General features: G+C 38.8%; 3 protein-coding genes across 8 annotated transcripts in view; 2 read left to right on the plus strand and 1 right to left on the minus strand.

Annotated features, from left to right (window-relative positions):
• Positions 1 to 12,649, plus strand: part of MAMDC2 (MAM domain containing 2) — a 182,192-nt gene extending 169,543 nt beyond the window's left edge. The window contains exons 12-14 of one of the 3 annotated variants that reach the window (XM_054501710.2): positions 3,997 to 4,256; positions 11,067 to 11,219; positions 11,422 to 11,506. In XM_054501710.2, the coding sequence (XP_054357685.1) occupies positions 3,997 to 4,256; positions 11,067 to 11,204 (398 nt within the window). In that variant the 3' untranslated portion in view covers positions 11,205 to 11,219; positions 11,422 to 11,506. Of the gene's footprint in view, positions 1 to 3,996; positions 4,257 to 11,066; positions 11,220 to 11,421; positions 11,507 to 11,639 lie in introns of those variants that run through there. The other 2 variants (XM_054501708.2, XM_054501711.2) reach the window with 2 other exon arrangements.
• LOC134737900 (uncharacterized) overlaps positions 1 to 19,654 on the minus strand; it is a 50,289-nt gene that overhangs the window by 1,187 nt on the left and 29,448 nt on the right. For 2 of the 4 annotated variants that reach the window (XM_063649598.1, XM_063649597.1), the window contains exons 2-3: positions 14,721 to 14,900; positions 1,947 to 2,082 (exon numbers count right to left, since the gene is read on the minus strand). In XM_063649598.1, coding sequence (XP_063505668.1) covers positions 1,947 to 2,082; positions 14,721 to 14,900 — 316 coding nt within the window. Of the gene's footprint in view, positions 1 to 1,718; positions 2,083 to 14,720; positions 14,901 to 19,654 lie in introns of those variants that run through there. The other 2 variants (XM_063649596.1, XR_010123314.1) reach the window with 2 other exon arrangements.
• Positions 2,805 to 3,383, plus strand: LOC129044101 (large ribosomal subunit protein eL24-like). Its single transcript, XM_054501712.1, has one exon. It carries the CDS (start codon positions 2,820 to 2,822, stop codon positions 3,156 to 3,158), a length of 339 nt encoding a protein of 112 aa, XP_054357687.1. The 5' UTR covers positions 2,805 to 2,819; the 3' UTR covers positions 3,159 to 3,383.

Consider the following 19,654-nt stretch of genomic DNA (forward strand, 5'->3'; position numbering starts at 1 on the left):
CAGACTTAGCACATGCAAAGGCCTTCAGGCAGCAGCATACCTGCCATATTCCAGGAATAATACAAAGGCCAGTGTGGCCAAGCAACACAGTAAGTGAGGAGAAAGCCAGTAGGAATGAGACAGGTAAGAGAACAGGTAGGAGACTGTATGGGGTTCTAAAGCCAATTGTAAGGACTTCAGCTTTCACTCTGAAATGCTAAGCCAATGGAAGGTTTTAAATGAGTGGTATGATTTTGCTTTTGGTTTAGAAGGAGCACTATGAATACAATTTTGAGATGAGACTGCAGGGGACCAGAGTAGAAGCAGACAGAGTAGTCGGGAAGCTGTTGCATTAATCCAAGTGAGAAATGATAGCAGCTTGGACCAGGGTGATAGCAGTGAAGGTGGTAAGAAGAGAAGTGACTGGATTCTGGATATATTTTAAAGGTAGAGCCAGTGGGAATTCCTGATAGCCTTGATGTGGTGAATCAGAGAATGAGAGTAGTGGTGTGCGACTCACAGGTTTTGGGTGTCAACGACTGGACATTTAGTCTACTTCAGGCTGTTATGAAGTTGAGTTTTGAATATGTTCAGTGGGATATGTCTACCTGACAGTAAGTGGAGATGTCCATTAGACAGTTTGAACAAGTCTAGATTTCAGCAAAAAAGGTTGAAAATTTAAATTGGAGATATAACTATTTGGTATTTAAAGCCCTGAAACAAGATGAGATCATCAAGGAAGTAAGAATAGCGAAGTAAAAACTGGACCTTGGGGCACTCCAGGGTCAAAAGGTTAGGAAAGAGAGAGTGGAATTGCGAAAAAAGTGACCAGCAAAGGAGTCACCAGTGAGGAAGGAGAAAAAGCAGGAGAATACAGTATATTGCAAGCCAAGGTAAGAACGTAATTCTACTTTCTGAAGTGGTAAACCACTATGTCCAATGTTCCTGATGGTACAAAAATGACAAAGACTGAAAACTGACCACTGGAGTTCGTAATGAGGATGTCATTGGTGAGCACTGCAGAACACTGACAGGTTTTTTTGCTATTATTTTTAAGCAGATCATGGGAAAGTTGGCAGCTATGCCATTTCCCTTAAGCATGCATCTGGATGAAACTACTGCCAATGAGATGAAAAGCTGAAGTTGACTGGATGTCAAATGTAACATACCAAAGACACTCCCACAATTTCAATTTCTTATTTAAACCAATTAGCCTTCTAATTAAAATTTACTTTTGAACTGGGCTGAAATATATGTAGTCTTTAGAGTATCCTAAAGGAGGTTTTGATTTCTACTTGTTCACTGCATTCAGAAATCCCCAGCTAGTGGAGCCTATGGTGGCACCATGCCTTGTTAACAGGCAACCTGAAGTGACAGACACAGAACTCTGCTCTGATTTTGCTTCTTTGGGGCAGCATCATTCCTTATATGTGACTGGTTGATGCAGGCCATATCCTATGAATCAGCCCAGTTTTGCAGGGTGAGAACTTTATAGTGTAAAACACTGGGGGAAGGGGTTGCACAGTGCACACAATTTATTAAGACCAATGATGCTTTCTCTCACTGTTTTAATAAGCTTATAGAACTTCTCAGATTTGTGTTTGTAGAAATAAGAAAAAGAGAATGGAGAAAGGCCTCCCAGGCACATAGAGGGGACTTCCAACCAAGTCTTGTTTGGATATCTCGATCGCCATATTTTTGGAAATGATTAATTAGAGTTCATTGATTAAACTTCAAACTATAAAGAAACCATTTCATTTGCATGTATTATTTGGGATCTCTTTATTTTTCCCCTTGATTTGGTCACCAATTTCTGCATGAAATAATGAGACATATGATACTTTGTAAAGATTACTTTTTACATCATATATGTAAAAAAATAAATCAAAATTGGCAAATGTTGGTGTTTGCTTGGGCTGCCATAACAAAATATCATAGACTAGGTGGTTTAAACAACAGAAATTTACCTCTCACAATTGTGGAGGCTGGAAAGTCCAACTTCAAGGTGCCAGCTGTTTCAGTTCCTGGTGAGGGCTCTTTTCCTAGTTTGCAGACACGCACCATCTTGCTGTGTGCCCACATGGCCTTTCTTGGTGTGTGCACCTGAAGAGAGAGAGAGAGAACAAGCTCCCTGCTGTCTCTTCTTATAAGGGCACTATTGTCATCAGGAGGGCTTTAGCCTCATGACCTCATCTAGCCCTAATTAGCTCCCCAGTGCCCCATCTCCAATTACTATCACACAAGGGGTAGGGCTTCAACATATGAATTTGGGGAGACATATACATCCATTCCAAACACAAATGTAACACCAAACAAGGCAACAAAGTTGCATGCAAACTTGCTTTGTATACTTTTCAAATAGAGGCAGTCTAAACTTTTCATCAAGTCATCAAAGGTTAATAACTACTAATGAAGAGTTCAGGGCCTTTTTTAAAATGGGCCTCAGATACACAGAATTATATTACCAGTGAATTACTCTAGAAAAGATCTCTTACATTACTATTCACATATAGTTTTACTTCAGTGACATGATAGTGATTGTTTAACACCACCTGGCTCTCTTTGGGAAGGATGTACTGACTTGTATACATGTCCAATTTCTGTAGTTTAAATAGTCCCATCATGGCCCAGTTCCAGCTACCAATGTGAAATCACCTGGAGCTGGGAGAAGATGCCTACAATGGACTATTGGAAGCCCGTAGAAGTTGGCTGCAGCACACCACTGCCTTATCTACATGCCGACTAATCCTGTTTCTGCCTGAAACCAATAAATTTAAAAATAGCAATAAAATAAAATTAGAAAAGGAAATTGGAAAGGCAATTTTAAAATATTACAGAATATGGCTCTTCGCCATCTTTTCTCTTCCCGTGGAGCCGTCACCATGAAGGTCGAGCTGTGCAGTTTTAGCGGGTACAAGATCTACCCTGGACAGGGGAGGCACTATGCCAGGACCGACGGGAAGGTTTTCCAGTTTCTTAATGTGAAATGCGAGTTGGCGTTCCTTTCCAAGAGGAATCCCTGGCAGATAAACTGGACTGTCCTCCACAGAAGGAAGCACAAAAAGAGAGAGTCGGAAGAAATTCAAAAGAAAAGAACCCGCCCAGCAGTCAAATTCCAGAGGGCCATTACTGGTGCATCTCTTGCTGATACAATGGCCAAGAGGAATCAGAAACCTTAAGTTAGAAAGGCTCAACGAGAACAAGCTATCAGGGCTGCTAAGGAAGCAAAAAAGGCTAAGCAAGCATCTAAAAAGACTGCAATGGCTGCTGCTAAGGCACCTACAAAGGCAGCACCTAAGCAAAAGATTGTGAAGCCTGTGAAAGTTTCAGCTCCCCGAGTTGGTGGAAAATGCTAAACTGGCAGATTAGATTTTTAAATAAAGATTGGATTATATTAAAAAAAATTACAGAATATGTTTTCAAAACTAAAAAGTGTCACAAAAAATTTTAGGAATTAAGCAGGACAGGAAACAAATAATGGAATATGTATGACATGTGAGCATATGTCATTATGTTATTTCTCACAATTCTGTAGCACAGGTATTAACCCTTATCTTAAAATGATGAATGTAAATTCAGAGATTATTCATTAGACCAGAATCACATAAACAACAAATATTATAGTCAAGACTTGAACCCAGATCTACCTGACTACAAAACCCACTCTCCCTCTCTCTCTCTCCAAACCAACGTCTGGAAGCTTTAGAATATTGTCCATGAATAAGTAATATAAATTCTGATGTATTAATCACTGTATCAGTGGCATAATACTGGTATATTAATTACCTCTTGTATATTAAACTGAATTATAAATCATTAAATTTAAGAAATCATTTTGCTGGTATCATTTTTGTAAGTTATTCATTCTCAGATAATATGCATTCTTCAAAATTATAAAACGCTTTATCAGTACTTGTAGTCAGATCATCTTGACTTGACACTCTGAAAGAACATTATGGAAGGAGAAATGTAATTTGTGTCCTTTTTAACAATATCTGCTTTTGCATTCACCTCAAGGCTACTACATGTACATTGAGGCCTCCCATATGGTGTATGGACAAAAAGCACGCCTCTTGTCCAGGCCTCTGCGAGGAGTCTCTGGAAAACACTGCTTGACCTTTTTCTACCACATGTATGGAGGGGGCACTGGCCTGCTGAGTGTTTATCTGAGAAAGGAAGAAGACAGTGAAGAGTCCCTCTTATGGAGGAGAAGAGGTGAACAGAGCATTTCCTGGCTACGAGCACTGATTGAATACAGCTGTGAGAGGCAACACCGGGTAAGCCAACAGAGATAAGAACTAAGCAATGGAAAACGTGTAGGAGCTTCTGATGTTCTTTCTTATTCTTGCTACCAAAGAGAATATTTTGTTCTTTTTCAGGGTCATAGATAAAGGCAGAATTAAGAGGGAGTAAACATAATTAGTCTATACATTGATTAAATCTAAGCAGTGACAGGGAGAGAAAGCTTTGAGAATTTATGCATAAAGTGATTTTCTTGCAGTTCTATGATAAAAGTATATCTATTTTTGTCTTGATACATTATGGGTGTCAAGTATATTTCTACGTATCATGCGAATCTCCAAAATGAAGTCTTTTCTTCTAAATATGGTATTACCTAATTAGTTGCAGCTGCATCTTTTACTCATCATTACTCACAAACATCTAAGAGCTTTTGCCTTAAGCCTCTATTTAACAGTGAGTATGGTCCAGAGTAAGTTTTTTTTTTTTTTAATGCCTCTGCCTCCATCACTGCATTGATGCAAAAGAAACTGAGAGACTTGATCCTTAGTCCTGGGTCTCCCCCAGGTCCTCTCATGTGCTATAGAAGATGTCCATCCTAGATGTTCTCTATCATAAAGGAATCTGGGCAGCAATAGGAAACATCCTTTTAAATTCTAGTAGGTAGGGGCTGAACAGCCAGTCTAGCCTGGAGAACCACACCTGCCTTCTGATAGCCACAGATTTTACCTGCCTACCACGAGCCAAAGCTCCAGAAAGCTGTGGGAGATAACCTTCAGATTTCTGACTGTTCTCAAAATTGCTCTGTAGAATTCTCAAGTGTGACCTCCAACTAAAGGCACACCTTCCTACTCATTCTTACTTCTGGCTGATAAACCTCCTGGACCAGCACTCTGTGTCTTTAACCACTGGCTGCCTTGTCTAAACCCAGATCTTCCTGGGAAGAGATATCCAAATTAAGGATTTTATTTTGCACCAACCTATGACCAAAAATAATTTTCTACAGATATAAATTGGAAGGAATTGCAGAAGCTCAGATGGCCAAAGTGCAGTGCAGTCAAAGGTGCTACATTGTTAAAGAGCAAATGACAGGGAAGATGAGCCATTATCTGGGAAAGGCCCATTATCCCAACATGGATAAACATATAGACATTTGGCAAAGAATAACAGGTAGCTTCAGGAATAATTTTATAGTGATTTAATGTCTGTTCGAAAGAAGAAAGTGGATGGCTCAGGAACTTACTAATATAATTGATCATTATTCGGAGATGATGGATTAATTTTGTTAAGCTATTAGGGTACTCCTTCTGTATTCAAATGGTTCTCAAAGTTTGGTCCAGGTACCAGCAGCATCAGCAATACCTGAAATGCAAATTCACTTGAAACACAAATTCACTTAAAATGCAAATTCTCAGGTCCCACTTTAAAACGAATGAATCAGAAACTGAGGATTTGGGGGCTCCAGAAATCTGTTTTAATAAGCCCTCCAGGTGAATCTGATGCATGCTAAAGGCAAAGAATCTCTATGCTAGACTAAATGAATCTAAATCTTTGGGGGTGACACCTGAGCATTGATTTTTTATTTAACTCTCAAGCGATACTGATGCACAAGTGCTCTAAGATTTGAGTTCTGGGGACAGGTAACTTCTCAGCATCTAGGCCTTGGGGATCACACACATGGCCTTGCATATAATAGACTTACTGGGGAGGTAGTTATTTGAAATGTTTTTTGAGTACAGAGTAGTGTGGCATCTGAAATGGCATTTAGGGCTCTTCAAATGATGCAGAATAGCCCTGGAGACTTCCAGCTCACAGTCTGGGAAGAAGACTCCAGAATCCTCCCCCTTGGCTTAGAATGGAACAGATAAGAATCTCCTCTAGGTTAGTGATTCCCTCAGGAATCCAAATGATGGCAGGGAGACCAGGCTGAACTAGTTGCTCCAAAACATCCTAGTGTCTAATAAAACAGATATACTCATGTGCACATAGATCAGCCATCTGCTACATGCCAGGCACTTACAGTGCTAAGAGCTGTACGTAAGTTCTTTCAACTGATCCTATTTCCCCATTTTACAGGTGGGGAAAAGTAAATGTCTGGCTGATAAGTGGCTGAATGAGAACCAGATCTGCATGGTTCCAAAGTTTGTATCCCTAAGCCACTGTTCTACACTGCCTCCTATCATAGAAGCTCCAAAATAATCCTCATTGGCCTGATGGTCACAAGCACTGCATGATTTTGGAGATATCTTTTACTCTCTGAGAGAGTTTATACATTCTCAAAATGGGGTAATAATTCCTAGTCAGCTGTGCTGACATTGCCAGAGTTAGAGAGTCAAAGGAGATTATGTATGTGAAAGGGTTTTATAAACTTTAAAGTATCAAAATATTATCACTGTTCTAACAATATATTCTCACCTAAGTCTCCCTAGTCACTAATTCATATCACTAAGGCAGAAATGGTATTCTCAACAGCTACATCAGGCATCCAGACTGAGCTCCTGTTGTTTGAGACCAAAATATCTCATCTTAATAAGTATGTGTTGTCCATTTACTATTCTAGGTGCTGAAGATACTGCAATGAATGTAATATATAAAGTTCTTATTTGTTAGGAATTTACATTCTAGTGGGGAGTAGGTAGAAAATGCAAGCCAAGGCCGGGAACAGTGGCTCACATCTGTAATCCCAGGACTTCGGGAGGCCGAGGTGGGAGGATTCCTTGAGGCCAGGAGTTTGAGATCAGCCTGGCAACATATTGAGACCCTGTCTCTAAAAAGAAAAGCAAGCGAAACAACAAATATATATATATATACACACACACACATATACATATATATATATAGAGAGAGAGAGAGAGAGAGAAAGAGAGAGAGAGAAACATCAGATAATAAGTGCTATGAAGAAGTCAAGCTGAGCTCATGGAAGCAGAGAGTAGAATGATGGTTACCAGAGGCTGGGGGAAGCAGGAGCAGGGAATGGGGAGTTGTTGGTCAAAGGCTGCAAAGTTTCAGACAGACAAGAGGAATATGTTTTTGAGATTTGTTGAACAGAGGATGACTATAGTCAATAGCGTATTGTATATTTCAAAATAACTAAGAGAGTAAATTTCACATCTTACCACAAAAAGTGATAAATAAGTGCGGTAATGGATATGTTAATTAGCTTGAGTTAATCATCCCACATTTTGTGTGTGTGTATATATATATATATTACATTGTACCCCATAAAGGTATAAAATTGTGATTTATCAATTAAAAATAATATTAAGAAGAAGAGGAAGGAAAATAGGAAGAAGTCAAGTTGATCAAGTGGTGAGGTCAAAGAAGTATTGTGATAATCATGAAAATCCTTAGAAGGTGTGGTAAAGTTTGAAATTTGTTCCAAAAGCAGTAAGAAGCCATCATACAGCTTTAAGGTAATATTATCTGATTTCGAAATGATCACTCCAGCTACTGTGTGTAAAGTATACTGCAATGGGACAAGGAGACTTTGGGGGCTGCTGCAGTAGCCCTGGCAAGAGGAGTGATGGCTTAGGCTATGCAGCAGAGGTGAGGAGATGTCATCAGAAGCCCACGAGACTTCTTATGTATAGAATGTGGAGTCTGAGGGAAAGAGAGACACCAAGATGACTCCAAAGCTTTTGGCATGCGCAATTGCTAAAATGAATTGAGATATCATTTATTGAGATGAGGAAGACTTGAGACAGAGCAGACCTGGAGTGAGGGCAGTGTGTGCAGGAAGAAAATTAATAGACTTCTGGGGGGACATGTTAAGTTTTTTATGTCTATTAGAAATCCAAATGGTTGTAAGTAAATAATAGGATATGAGATGAGTTCAGGGAAGAGAACAGAGTTAGGGAAGTAAATGTGTACAGCATCAATGGGAGTGGGCAGGTAGAGATGGTATTTAGAGTGTGATAGTACTGCTGCCATTTGAGATTGATCCTATGGGGAAAATATGTGGGTGGCCTCCTAAAGGCATTCCACTCATTAGATTATCCCTGTGGGAAAAAGAAATGCATCAAACGGCAAATTTTTAATCATGCTCCTTCCTAAGGGATTTATTAGTGCTAAGCAGAAACTGACTCACTATTGATCAAAAGCACAAAATCATTCTATTTCCTTTGGATTCCCTGATTACCCCTCCTCCCCTGCTTTCATGACTTTTCCTCCTTGGTTTCTTAGATTTTGATGCCATTGAAGTAAAGTGTTATACAAATTCCAAGCTCACTGAAATATTTACATCAGTCATATTATTAATTATACTGCCTAACAGTTACTAGGAATTTCCATGCACTGCATACCCAGCTAAGACTCAGGTTGGCCGGGTGCGGTGGCTTTCACCTATAATCGCAGCACTTTGGGAGGCTGAAGTGGGGGGATTTCTTGAGCCCAGGAATTTGAGACCAGCCTAGGCAGCATGGCAAAACCCTGTCTCCTCTAAAAATACAAAAATTAGCCAGGTGTGGTGGTGCATGCCTGTAGCCCCAGCTACTAGGGCGCCTAAGGCAGTAGGATCACTTGAGCCTAGGAGGCAGAGGTTGCAGTGAGCTGAGATCACACCACTGCACTCCAGCCTGAGAGCAAGACTCTGTCTCAAAACAAAAAAAAGACTCAGGTCTCCAAATCTTCTTGTTTATGATGCCCACAGTAATTTTTTCTTGGTGCCGCAATACCAAAAGAAACACCCAACAGTTTCATATATTAAGTATCTGGATTCAAACAACTTAAGTATTTGTGTTCTAACAACTTAGTAGCCATCTGAAAAAATACTTAAAATAAAAATTAAGATTTTATCTGATTATTAACCAAAATTATGTACTAATAGAATGTATATACCTGTTGGGCACAAACTTCCCAAACCTTGGAATCAGATTGGATACACTACCCTTATTTTATGTTCCACATTGATTTCTACACAATGCTTGCTTTTAATTGCAGCAGCTACCAAAAAACTCAGCTCTATGAAGATATGTTATCAAAAGGAATACAGGTCAATCCCATGTTAAAACTTCGAATGACATTGAGCTAGCAGTTCACATGGTGTCTGCTAAGTATTGAATATTGCCATGTTTCCCTTAAAATTTCAAACTATCCACGGCACCCCGTGAATGTACTTGGGCACCCTGGGGCACCTCAGCACACACTTTGGGAACCAAGGACATATATTATCTTATTTAATCCTACATTTGTTATGTCTATTATCTAAATAAACAAGTATTTATTCAGTAGCTATTTGATTTGGACAGATTTGGTTAGTCTTAAAGTGCAAAGATAAGTCAGATTAATCCTATTGTCAATGTAGAAAAAGAAGAGGTACTACTACATATTTATAATACAAGGGGGAAATCATAGTACTATAAAATGGTGATCACTACTGTATTAAGAAAATTCAGAGGAGAAAGTTGTATAAAATCAAGTGTCTGGCCAAATCATAGACTATTCAGAATATAATTCCTTCAGGTAATTTTATTACTCTTTTCATTACAGACTTGAAGGCCAAAAAAAACATATTGTTGTTCAGAGAACCAAAATGCTTATTATCTGCACTCAGGTGTCCTTTTATCTAGATGTGTTAGAACATTTTTTCCCTCTTCTTGCCATTTATTTGGATTCTTATTTAGCATTGTGTATTAATCAGGGTTCTCCAGAGAAACCGAACCAGTAGAGGAGAAAGAGAGAGACAGACACAGAAGGTGAGAGAGAGATATGAAAGGGGATGTATTATGGAAATTGGCTCATATAATTATGAAGGCTGAGATGCTATATACAAGCATCTCATTGTATATAGCAAAGGTTCCCATTGCTATATACAAGGTGGAGAACCAGGAAAGCTGGTACCATAGCTCAGTCCAAATCCCAAGGCCTGAGAACTAGAGAAGCCGATGGTATAACTATTAGTCTACAGCCAAAGGCCTGAGAACCTAGGGTGCCACTGGTACAATTCCAGAAGTCTGAAGACTGAAGAACCTAGAGTTCTGATGTCCAAGGGCAGAAGCAGATAGGTGTCCCAGTTACAGAAGAGAGAGCAAACTTGCTTCTCCTCTGCCTTTCTGTTCTATCTGCATCCTCAACCAATTTGATGGTCCCCACTCACATTGGGTGAGGACAGATCTTCCTTTCTCAGTCCACCAATTCAAACGCCAATCTCTTTCAGAAACACCCTCACATACATACTGAGAAATAATGCTTTACCAGCAATGTGGGTATCCCTTAACCCAGTCAAGTTGACACCTAAAATCCACCATCACGAGTTGGATCCTTAGAATTTTTATTGACAGTATTTTGCCACCAGTCTGTCATTAAAGCATCTTTGAAACATTGATTTCAAGATAACTTTATAAACATATTATTTAATTTATATTCTTTAATTTTAGGGAGGGTTTAAATAAAATTTGTTTAAGGGCTTTCTTATTTGATTTAAATTATAAACTACTCCAATGAAGACTCATTTGCTTATAAAATAAATAGAGTAAATGTGTCTTCTGAACAACTTTCATTACCCATGGGCCTCCCTGGACTATTCAGTAATTTGTTAACCATTGTAGGGACAGCCTTAGAGCTGGTTAAGTAATCTATTTTTCCTACAACCACAATATCTGATCAGTTATTTTCTTCTCAGAATCTGAAGTTATAAAACTGATTCTCTCTTCTGCCTGAGCTGTGTCTTTGATGTTATGGGTATTTAACATAAGTGAACCATTATCTTTGGTAAACTTCATTATTATGCTTTTCTGTTCACACATGGGTATCATCAGTCATATTAAATTTTTCCACCTAGTAGCAGTATCAAAGGTAGATTTATGGAGTGCTAAAGGAAATTTAAGTTTCTGAGCCCCTTACTTTCACAGACCCTGTGTGAGTGCTGGAAGATGCTGGGAGAAGAGTGTTCCAATTGGGAAGAGGAAACCAGGTTACCACCAAGAAGCATTTCTAGGCAAGCATTTCTGGGAAATTGCCTAAAGAGATCTCAGAAGACAGGGACCTGAATCTTCAAGCCTTCAGTAATTTATTGTGTTTCTTCAAATTCCAAATAAATATTCTCTTTAATACCTAGATTTCAATTTGTAATTTGGTATCCTTTTCCTTAAAGGGATCCTCAAGAGCAATCTAAGTTTTCATATCTACAAAGCCTGGATCTGACCTGACCAGCACTGTATTATCAGGATGATTCTATTTCTAAATTCAAACATATTATTCTTTCAGATAATTTTTGAAGCCATTCGAGGAATATCGATAAGAAGTGATATTGCCATTGATGATGTTAAATTTCAGGCAGGACCCTGTGGAGGTAATATTTTTTCCCAGTCATATAAGCTTGACTGAAAATGGACTTTGCAATACTGTCTCAAACTACAAGAATACAAATTAAATATTTTTCTATAATAAAAATACTGTTATTGTATATTTGTCTTTCCTGACAGAAATGGAAGATACAACTCAACAGTCATCAGGATATTCTGAGGACTTAAATGAAATTGAGTATTAAGAAATGATCTGAATTGGATTAACTAGACAAAAACCATACCTCTCTTCAATCAAAATGAAAACAAAGCAAATGAATACTGGACAGTCTTAACAATTTTATAAGTTATAAAATGACTTTATGGCACCCTCTTTCATTACTTTTGCAAAAACATACTGACTCAGGGCTTTTTTTTTCTTTTTGCATATGACAACTGTTACTAGAAATACAGGCTACTGGTTTTGCATAGATCATTCATCTTAATTTTGGTACCAGTTAAAAATACAAATGTACTACATTGTAGTCATTTTAAAGTACACAAATAAAGGGCACAATCAAAATGAGATGCACTCATTTAAATCTGCATTCAGTGAATGTATTGGGAGAAAAATAGGTCTTGCGGGTTTCCTTTTGAATTTTAAGTATCATAAATATTTTTAAAGTAAATAATATGGGGTGTCAGTAATATCTGCAGAATGAATGCAGTCTTTCATGCTAATGAGTTAGTCTGGAAAAATAAAGTCTTATTTTCTATGTTTTATTCATAGAAATGGAGTATTAATTTTTAATATTTTCACCATATGTGATAACAAAGGATCTTTCATGAATGTCCAAGGGTAAGTCAGTATTAATTAATGCTGTATTACAAGGCAATGTTACCTTCTTTATTTCCCCTTTGAACTACCTTTGAAGTCATTATGAGCACATGGATAGAAACTGAACTTTTTTTTTGTAAAGCAAGCTTAAAATGTTTATGTATACATACCCAGCAATTTTTATAAATGTGTTAAACAATTTTACTGATTTTTATAATAAATATTTTGGTAAGATTTTGAATAATATGAATTCAGGCAGATATACTAAACTGCTTTTTATTTACTTGTTTAGAAAATTGTATATATATGTTTGTGTATCCTAACAGCTGCTATGAAATTATAAAATGACCTAATAAAAATAATTTGAAAATCTTTTCACTAGCAATTAACTCATTTCTACATTATTTGTCTTTATCAGAGTATCTTCACTACAAAACTGCAGATTCTAATTTGAATCTCTACTCTGCCACAACAAAATGCTTAATTAAGCCTTTTTATTAGTGACATAAGCACTCTATACATTAATATAATAATTATTACTTTTTTCTCTTAATTTTCCCTTACCTCTTTTTTCTCCACTGATACAATAATTTTTATAGCATGCTTTATTTCACATAGACAATCTCAATTTTTTATCTCATTAGAATGTAAACTCTATATCCTAACATAGAGTACAACATTTCTTGCTGTTTTGTTTACTTTTGTATTCTCAGTACCCAGAAAGTGTCTGGTATAGTAAGTGTGCAACAAAAAAATACTTGAATGAATGAATGTCTTTCCCACTTCTGTGAGATGGAAATATTTTAGCCCTTTCACAGATAAGGAAACAGAGTCTCAAAAGAGTGAAGAAATTACTCAAGATTTTGTATCTGTTAAATGGAGGAATTTAAGAGTCTGGTCTGATTCAAAGGCTCATACCTCTTTACTACTTTAGCCAAAAGCCCATTGTTTTCTTGAAGTTGGGAGGGTTTCCCACTCAAGAGTGTCCAAACTCATAAATTAATCTATTAAGAGCATTATCTTTCTGAATGCAAAGAAAACAAAAAAATTCTCAGCTATACAAAATAAATATTCTGAAGTTTACGGAGAAAATAAAATTTTATAATTAAACAAAATTTTGCAAATCAAATTCTTTCTATTTATGATTAACTGCCTATAGTGGAGGAAATCCCTAAACAGAGCTGAAACATTGGGGAAGGAAGATTTCAAGATGTTGACCTATTCAGCTACGTACTAGGCCAGGCATCATAATTCCTCCAAAGCATTATTCCTGTCCAGAGCTACAGTTATATTTGCTGAATTAAGGAGTGAAGATTGCATATTCAAGACTCAACACAGTATCTGGTACCTAGTAAGGGGGTTATAATATGTGGTGAGTGAATAAAGTCATTCACCAGCCTCCTTGCTGGTGACATAAATCCATAGTAATAATCACAGCTAACATTTGTTGAATACTATTTTCAGACATTGTTCAAAAAGTCTGTTTTGCTGACACACCTGTGTTCTTATCCTTACAAGGTCGCCTCCTGAACGTGCCAGCTCTCCTACCAGCTCCATCCTCAATGTCAATTTATACTCTAGGCAAAGATTCCAAGTTTCCCTCTTTCAAGAGGATTTATTGGCTACCAAAATTGCCTCTAAGGTTACTAAACCGGGAATCCTACTAGGGATGCCAACTTTGGAAATTGGGGGAAAAGAGGTGGGGGTTGGGGTACTGGATATTGGCTTAGGGCAGAAAAGGAGGTAATTCTTTCAGTTGTTGCTAAGAAACAACCTGAAGTTAATCTAAGAGAAAAAAGGGAGGTGTAAAGTGAGCTGCTTAACTCACCTTCCCTCATTTATGCTTCTTTGACAAAATTCAATTGTTTGATGCTTCTTTTCCCTTTCCAGGTTGCCTTTGGCATTCATTTCAACTATATTTCACCTTCATTTTAACTATATTTCGCATGGATGAATACATGGAAGGATAGTAAGCACAGTATAGGTTTCTCAGGTTTAGAAATGCCCAGGGAGAAGAAATGCTAGCTAACAGATACTGCTTAACAATTTAAGCCCAGTGTTGGCTTTTATTGCAATTCTCAGCAGCACCTAAACACACAAGTGCTTCAAAAAGAAATTGCTTTCTCACACAGATTGCCTTCTCTCCTATAATTTCCTGTCTAGGATGGAGATTATTTGTGTATAGAAGGGAGTGAAGGACTGAATACTGAGAAAATAGTGCCTGTGATGCAGGGTCTGGTTTAATATGGAGGAAGAAAAGGTTCAACAAAGATTTCTTGAGAAATCTATGCTCTAGGCATTGTATGGAGCATGGGGGTTACAAAAATGCTCACAGATTAGTGAGGGAGGGAGAGAGAGAAACCAGTCAACACAGTTCGGAGTGCTAAGTACAAAATGGCCATATGCCCAGGGTGTTATGGGAGGGCCTCTGGGGGGAATCTGACCTGGCAGGGCAAAGGCAGCCTGCCTCCTGGCTGCAGTCTAGGGAGAGCAGTGGAAAGCAGCAGCGCCCACTCGCACAGTGTCCCTGATGCCTTCATGTCTTCTCTCACACTCTGAGGGCTAAGACCTGGGCTCTGTGACTTCTTGGTCTCATGCCAGGGACTTGTGTGATTTAACCAGAACTGGGGAAAAAAAAAACAAAAAAACAAAAAACCCTGAGTTTTTGTAACTAATAATTCTAATGACACTGCATTTTCAACATATGGATTACTATAAAGAGGTAATACAGCACAGTGATTAAGGACCCTGTTTCTGGATTTATGCTGTCCGTTTAAATCTCGGGTCTGCCACTTACAAGCTATGTGACTGAAGGCAAGTCACTTACACCCTCTCTGACTCCTTTTCTTAGTCTGCAAAATGGGGCAAAGACTTATTCCTGCTTCTTAGAGTTGCTGCAAAGATTAAATGAGAATAATATGAGCACCTGTAACAGTCTCAGACACACAAAAGCCATTCCAGTTTATAAGGTTTCAGTGAAACTTCAGATAAATCATGGTGATTTTTATGTATTCTTTTTCTACGAAGGAATTGTGAGTTTATAGTGCCATCTTAAGGATAAAGCAAACATATAATCTTGTCATTTTATCATCTTTTTCTTTATTACTCACAGTACAACTCACTTTGACTAGTAGCTGGGTAATGCTTTCCCCTTTGTTCTTCCCATTCCACTTGCCCCTAGCAAAATCCCACTTGCCCCTAGCAAAATGTACCATTGCTAAACCTAACTTCTTGTTTATCTCCTCAAGAATGCTCACTTACTCAGTTTTGTACCCCCACTGCCTAGCATACTCAACAAAGATTTCTGGATTAAATAAACAAATGCTTAGTAAAAGCATTTCATTTAATACAAACATGCATGTAGTTTTCAAAAATCACAAGGAATATAATGGTGCTCTTTGATCCATCACAATTTCACTGGTCATTTTAATATATTTGTCCGGACATTATTCTCCCCAGATAATCCCAGCCTCTAACGTTTCATAAACAAACCAGGCTGCACCGTGAATACTTATATATTTAAAAATACACGGTGAATTCGAACCCAAATCAAAAACCCCATTGACTATAAAAAAATATGGCAAGAAAGGGTGGGGGGGAATGGAAAACAGATACATAAAGGCAGGTGAGTGAAACATCACAATGTATACCTATTGATATCATATAAACATATTGCTTATTCAAAAAATTAACAAACATGGCAAGATTTATATGCTTAAGAACATGAAGGTATTCTATGTGGCAAAATAAATTATCTAAACGCTGCCCCATTCCCCTATACACATGTGTACACATACACACACAAGACAAAACATTTAAAAATTCTTGGTGAAATTTGATGACCTTTATTGTAAATGAATACCTAAGCTGGTAAGAAAGTAAGGGAAATGTCCAGACACCCTCTGCAACCCCTCCTCTGCTTTGAAAAAGAGAACTGAAAAGCAGAGATAATAAGTACATAAGCTGACGCTATAGCTACCTGGAGGGAGGTTGTCAGTCTTGGTAACCTGGGGACTTAGGCTCTTAAACCATAAAGGGATCAGAAAAGAGCCTGCCAAGGGTGGGGAGGATAGAACAGAGACTTCGCAAATAAGCCCAAGACTCTTGAAGAGCTACATTTTTACTAAAAGGGTAAATCCAGACAATAAAATAAAAATAGAAATCTTCCTTCAGCACAGGGAGATTGGTAGGATGCCAACTCTTCTCCATTTAGACTGTGGCATGGGGGATAGAAGTTCTTCCTTGAGAATTCCTAATTATATTACACAAATTTAGAGTGCAAAATTACCCTGCCCTCATGATCTGGGAATCCACAAGCTCAAAGTTTAATGTGAGAATATGTCCCTGGCCAGTGATATTCTTGGGGCACCTGGTTGAAATTAATATAAAATTCTTTAGGGGACTATGCACTCAACCTAGGCTGTGCAGAGTTCACACATGTAAAACTGCACTAAAGAAAGACTCACAATCCAAAACTACAGAACGTTTAGTGAAAGAATCCACTAAGAGCAAAAATCAGCGGCTAAGAAACAGAAGAATTATATACCCAAGACTTCATAAGATGAAAATTGTTTGTAGACACTTTAAAACAAGTATTTTTTAAAATGATTAGAGAAAAAGATATAATGAAGCCAATACTCTATGAAAATGCAGATAGTTTTTGTTTTCATTTTTGTTTTTGTTTTGAGAGAGAGTCTTACTATGTTGCCCAGACTGGAGTACAGTGGCTATCCATAGGCACAATCATGGTGCACTATAGCCTGAAACTCTGGGCTTAAGTGATCCTCCTGCCTCAGCCTTTCAAGTAGCTGGGACTATAGGCACATGGCACTGCATCCAGCAAAAAGCAGGTAGATTTTTAACAAACCGAATAGAACTTCTGCATATAATAAATAATAGTCATAAAATTAAAAATTCAGTGTGAAAGACAAACAAGCAATTAGGCATATCTAATAGAAAGAGAATGATGAACTGGAATACAAGGTAATAAAGCAGAGTACAGCACAGAGAGATAAAGAAACGGAAAATATGAAAAAGAATAGGAATGAGAGTCAATGTATTGAAATCAGTGACAGAAAAAGAGAATGGGGGAGAGGTAATGCTCAAAGGGAGAATATTTGAGACTGTTTCAGAATTGATTATAGATAAAAATGTTCAAAATCATGAAGTTCAGTAAATTTTGAGCAATATAAATAAAAATAAATCTATACCTAAACACTTTATGAAATTATGGAACACCAAAATCAAAGAGAAAAATGCAACCAAATTGAAAAGACAGATGAACTACAAATGAATGAAAATTAAACAAAATCTAACCCATCAATAATGAAGCAAGTGAGAAGACAGGGAAATAAAAGCCTTAAAATGTTAAGAGGAAATAATATTCAACCAGAATGAGGACGAAATCATGTCATTTTCAGATAAGAAAGAAATCATGGTATTTTTGCTGGCAAGATGGCCGAATAGGAACAGCTCCGGTCTGCAGCTCCCACTGAGATTGATGCAGAAGGCGGGTGATTTCTGCATTTCCAACTTAGGTACCTGAGTCATCTCATTGGGACTGGTTGGACAGTGGGTGCAGTCAAAGTTGGGGGAACAGAAGCAGGGTGGGGCATCACCTCACCGGGAAAGTGCAAGGGGTTGGGGAACTGCCTCTCCTAGCCAAGTAAAGCCATTAGAGACTGTACCATGCACTCAGGCCCAGATACTGCGCTTTTCCCATGTTCTTCATAACCTGCAGACCAGGAGATTCCCTCCAGTACCTACACCCTATACCACCAGGGCCCTGAGTTTACAGCACAAAACTGGGTGGCCATTTGGCAGACACCAAGCTAGTCACAGGAGTTTTTTTTCATACCCCAGTGGTGCCTGGAATGCCAGCAAGACATTCCCCTGGAAAGGGGACTGAAGCCAGGGAGCCAAGTAGTCTGGCTCAGCAGGTCCCACCCCCACGGAGCCCAGCAAGCTGAGATCCACTAGCTTGAAATTCTTGCACCAGCACAGCAGTATGAGCTCGACCTGGGATGCTCCAGCTTGGTGGTAGGAGGGGCGACCGCCATTGCTGAGGCTTAGGTAGGCAGTTTTACCTTCGCAGTGTAAAGAAAGCCGCCCAGAAATTTGAACTGGGCAGAGCCCACTGCAGCTCAGCAAGGCCACTGCAGCCAGACTGCCTTTCTAGATTCCCTCCTCTCTGAGCAGGGCATCTCTGAAAAAAAGGCAACAGCCCCAGTCAGGGACTTATAGATAAAACCCCCATCTCCCTGGGACAGAACACGTTGGGGAAGGGGTGGTTGTGGGTGCAACTTCAGCAGACTTAAATGTCACTACCTGTAAGCTCTGAAGAGAGCAGCAGATCTCCCAGGATAGCGTTCGAGCTCTGATAAGGGACAGCCCGCTTCCTCAAGTGGGTCCATGACCCCCGTGTATCCTGACTGGGAGACACCTCCCAGTAGGGGCCAACAGACAACTCAAACAGGAAAGCTCTGGCTGGCATCTGGCAGGTGCCCCTCTGGGATGAAGCTTCCAGAGGAAGGAACAGGCAGCAATATTTGCTGCTCCGCAGCCTCCGCTAGTGATACCCAAGCAGACAGGTTCTGGAGCAGAACTCCAGCAAACTCCAGCATACCTGCAGCAGAGGGGACTGACTGTTAGAAGGAAAATTAACAAACAGAAAGGAATAGTATCAATATCAACAAAAAGGACGTCCACTCAGAGACCCCAGCTGAAGGTCACCAACTTCAAAGACCAAAGGTAGATAAATCTATGAAGATGGGGAGAAACCAACACAAAAAGGCTGAAAATTCCAAAACCCAGATCACCTCTTCTCCTCCAAAGGATCGCAACTCCTCACCAGCAAGGGAACAAAACTGTATGGAGAACAAGTTTGATGAGTTGACAGAAGTAGGCTTCAGAAGGTGGGTAATAACAAACTCCCCCGAGCTAAAGGAAGATGTTCTAACCCAATGCAAGGAAGCTAAGAACCTTGAAAAAAGGTTAGACAAATTGCTAACTAGAATAACCAGTTTAGAGAAAAACATGAATGACCTGATGGAGCTGAAAAACACAGGACGAGAACTTTGTGAAGCATACACAAGTATCAATAGCCGAATCGATCAAGTGGAAGAAAGGATATCAGAGACTGAAGATCAACTCAACGAAATAAAGCAAGAAGATAAGATTAGAGAAAAAAGAGTGAAAAGAAACGAACAAAGCCCCAAGAAATATGGGACTCTGTGAAAAGACCAAATCTGTCCAAGATGGCTGAATAGGAACAGCTCCAGTCTATAGCTCCCAGCGTGAGCGACGCAGAATACGGGTGATTTCTGCATTTCCAACTGATGTACCAGGTTCATCTCACTGGGGAGTGTCAGACAGTGGG

This window comes from Pongo pygmaeus, chromosome 13 (genome assembly GCF_028885625.2).
Source record: "Pongo pygmaeus isolate AG05252 chromosome 13, NHGRI_mPonPyg2-v2.0_pri, whole genome shotgun sequence".
Taxonomy (NCBI): Eukaryota; Metazoa; Chordata; class Mammalia; order Primates; family Hominidae; genus Pongo; species Pongo pygmaeus.

What these genes read in the sequence shown, in the direction of transcription:
- LOC129044101 (XM_054501712.1), top strand. Translation starts at nt 2,820, where the DNA reads ATGGCTCTTCGCCATCTTTTCTCTTCCCGTGGAGCCGTCACCATGAAG.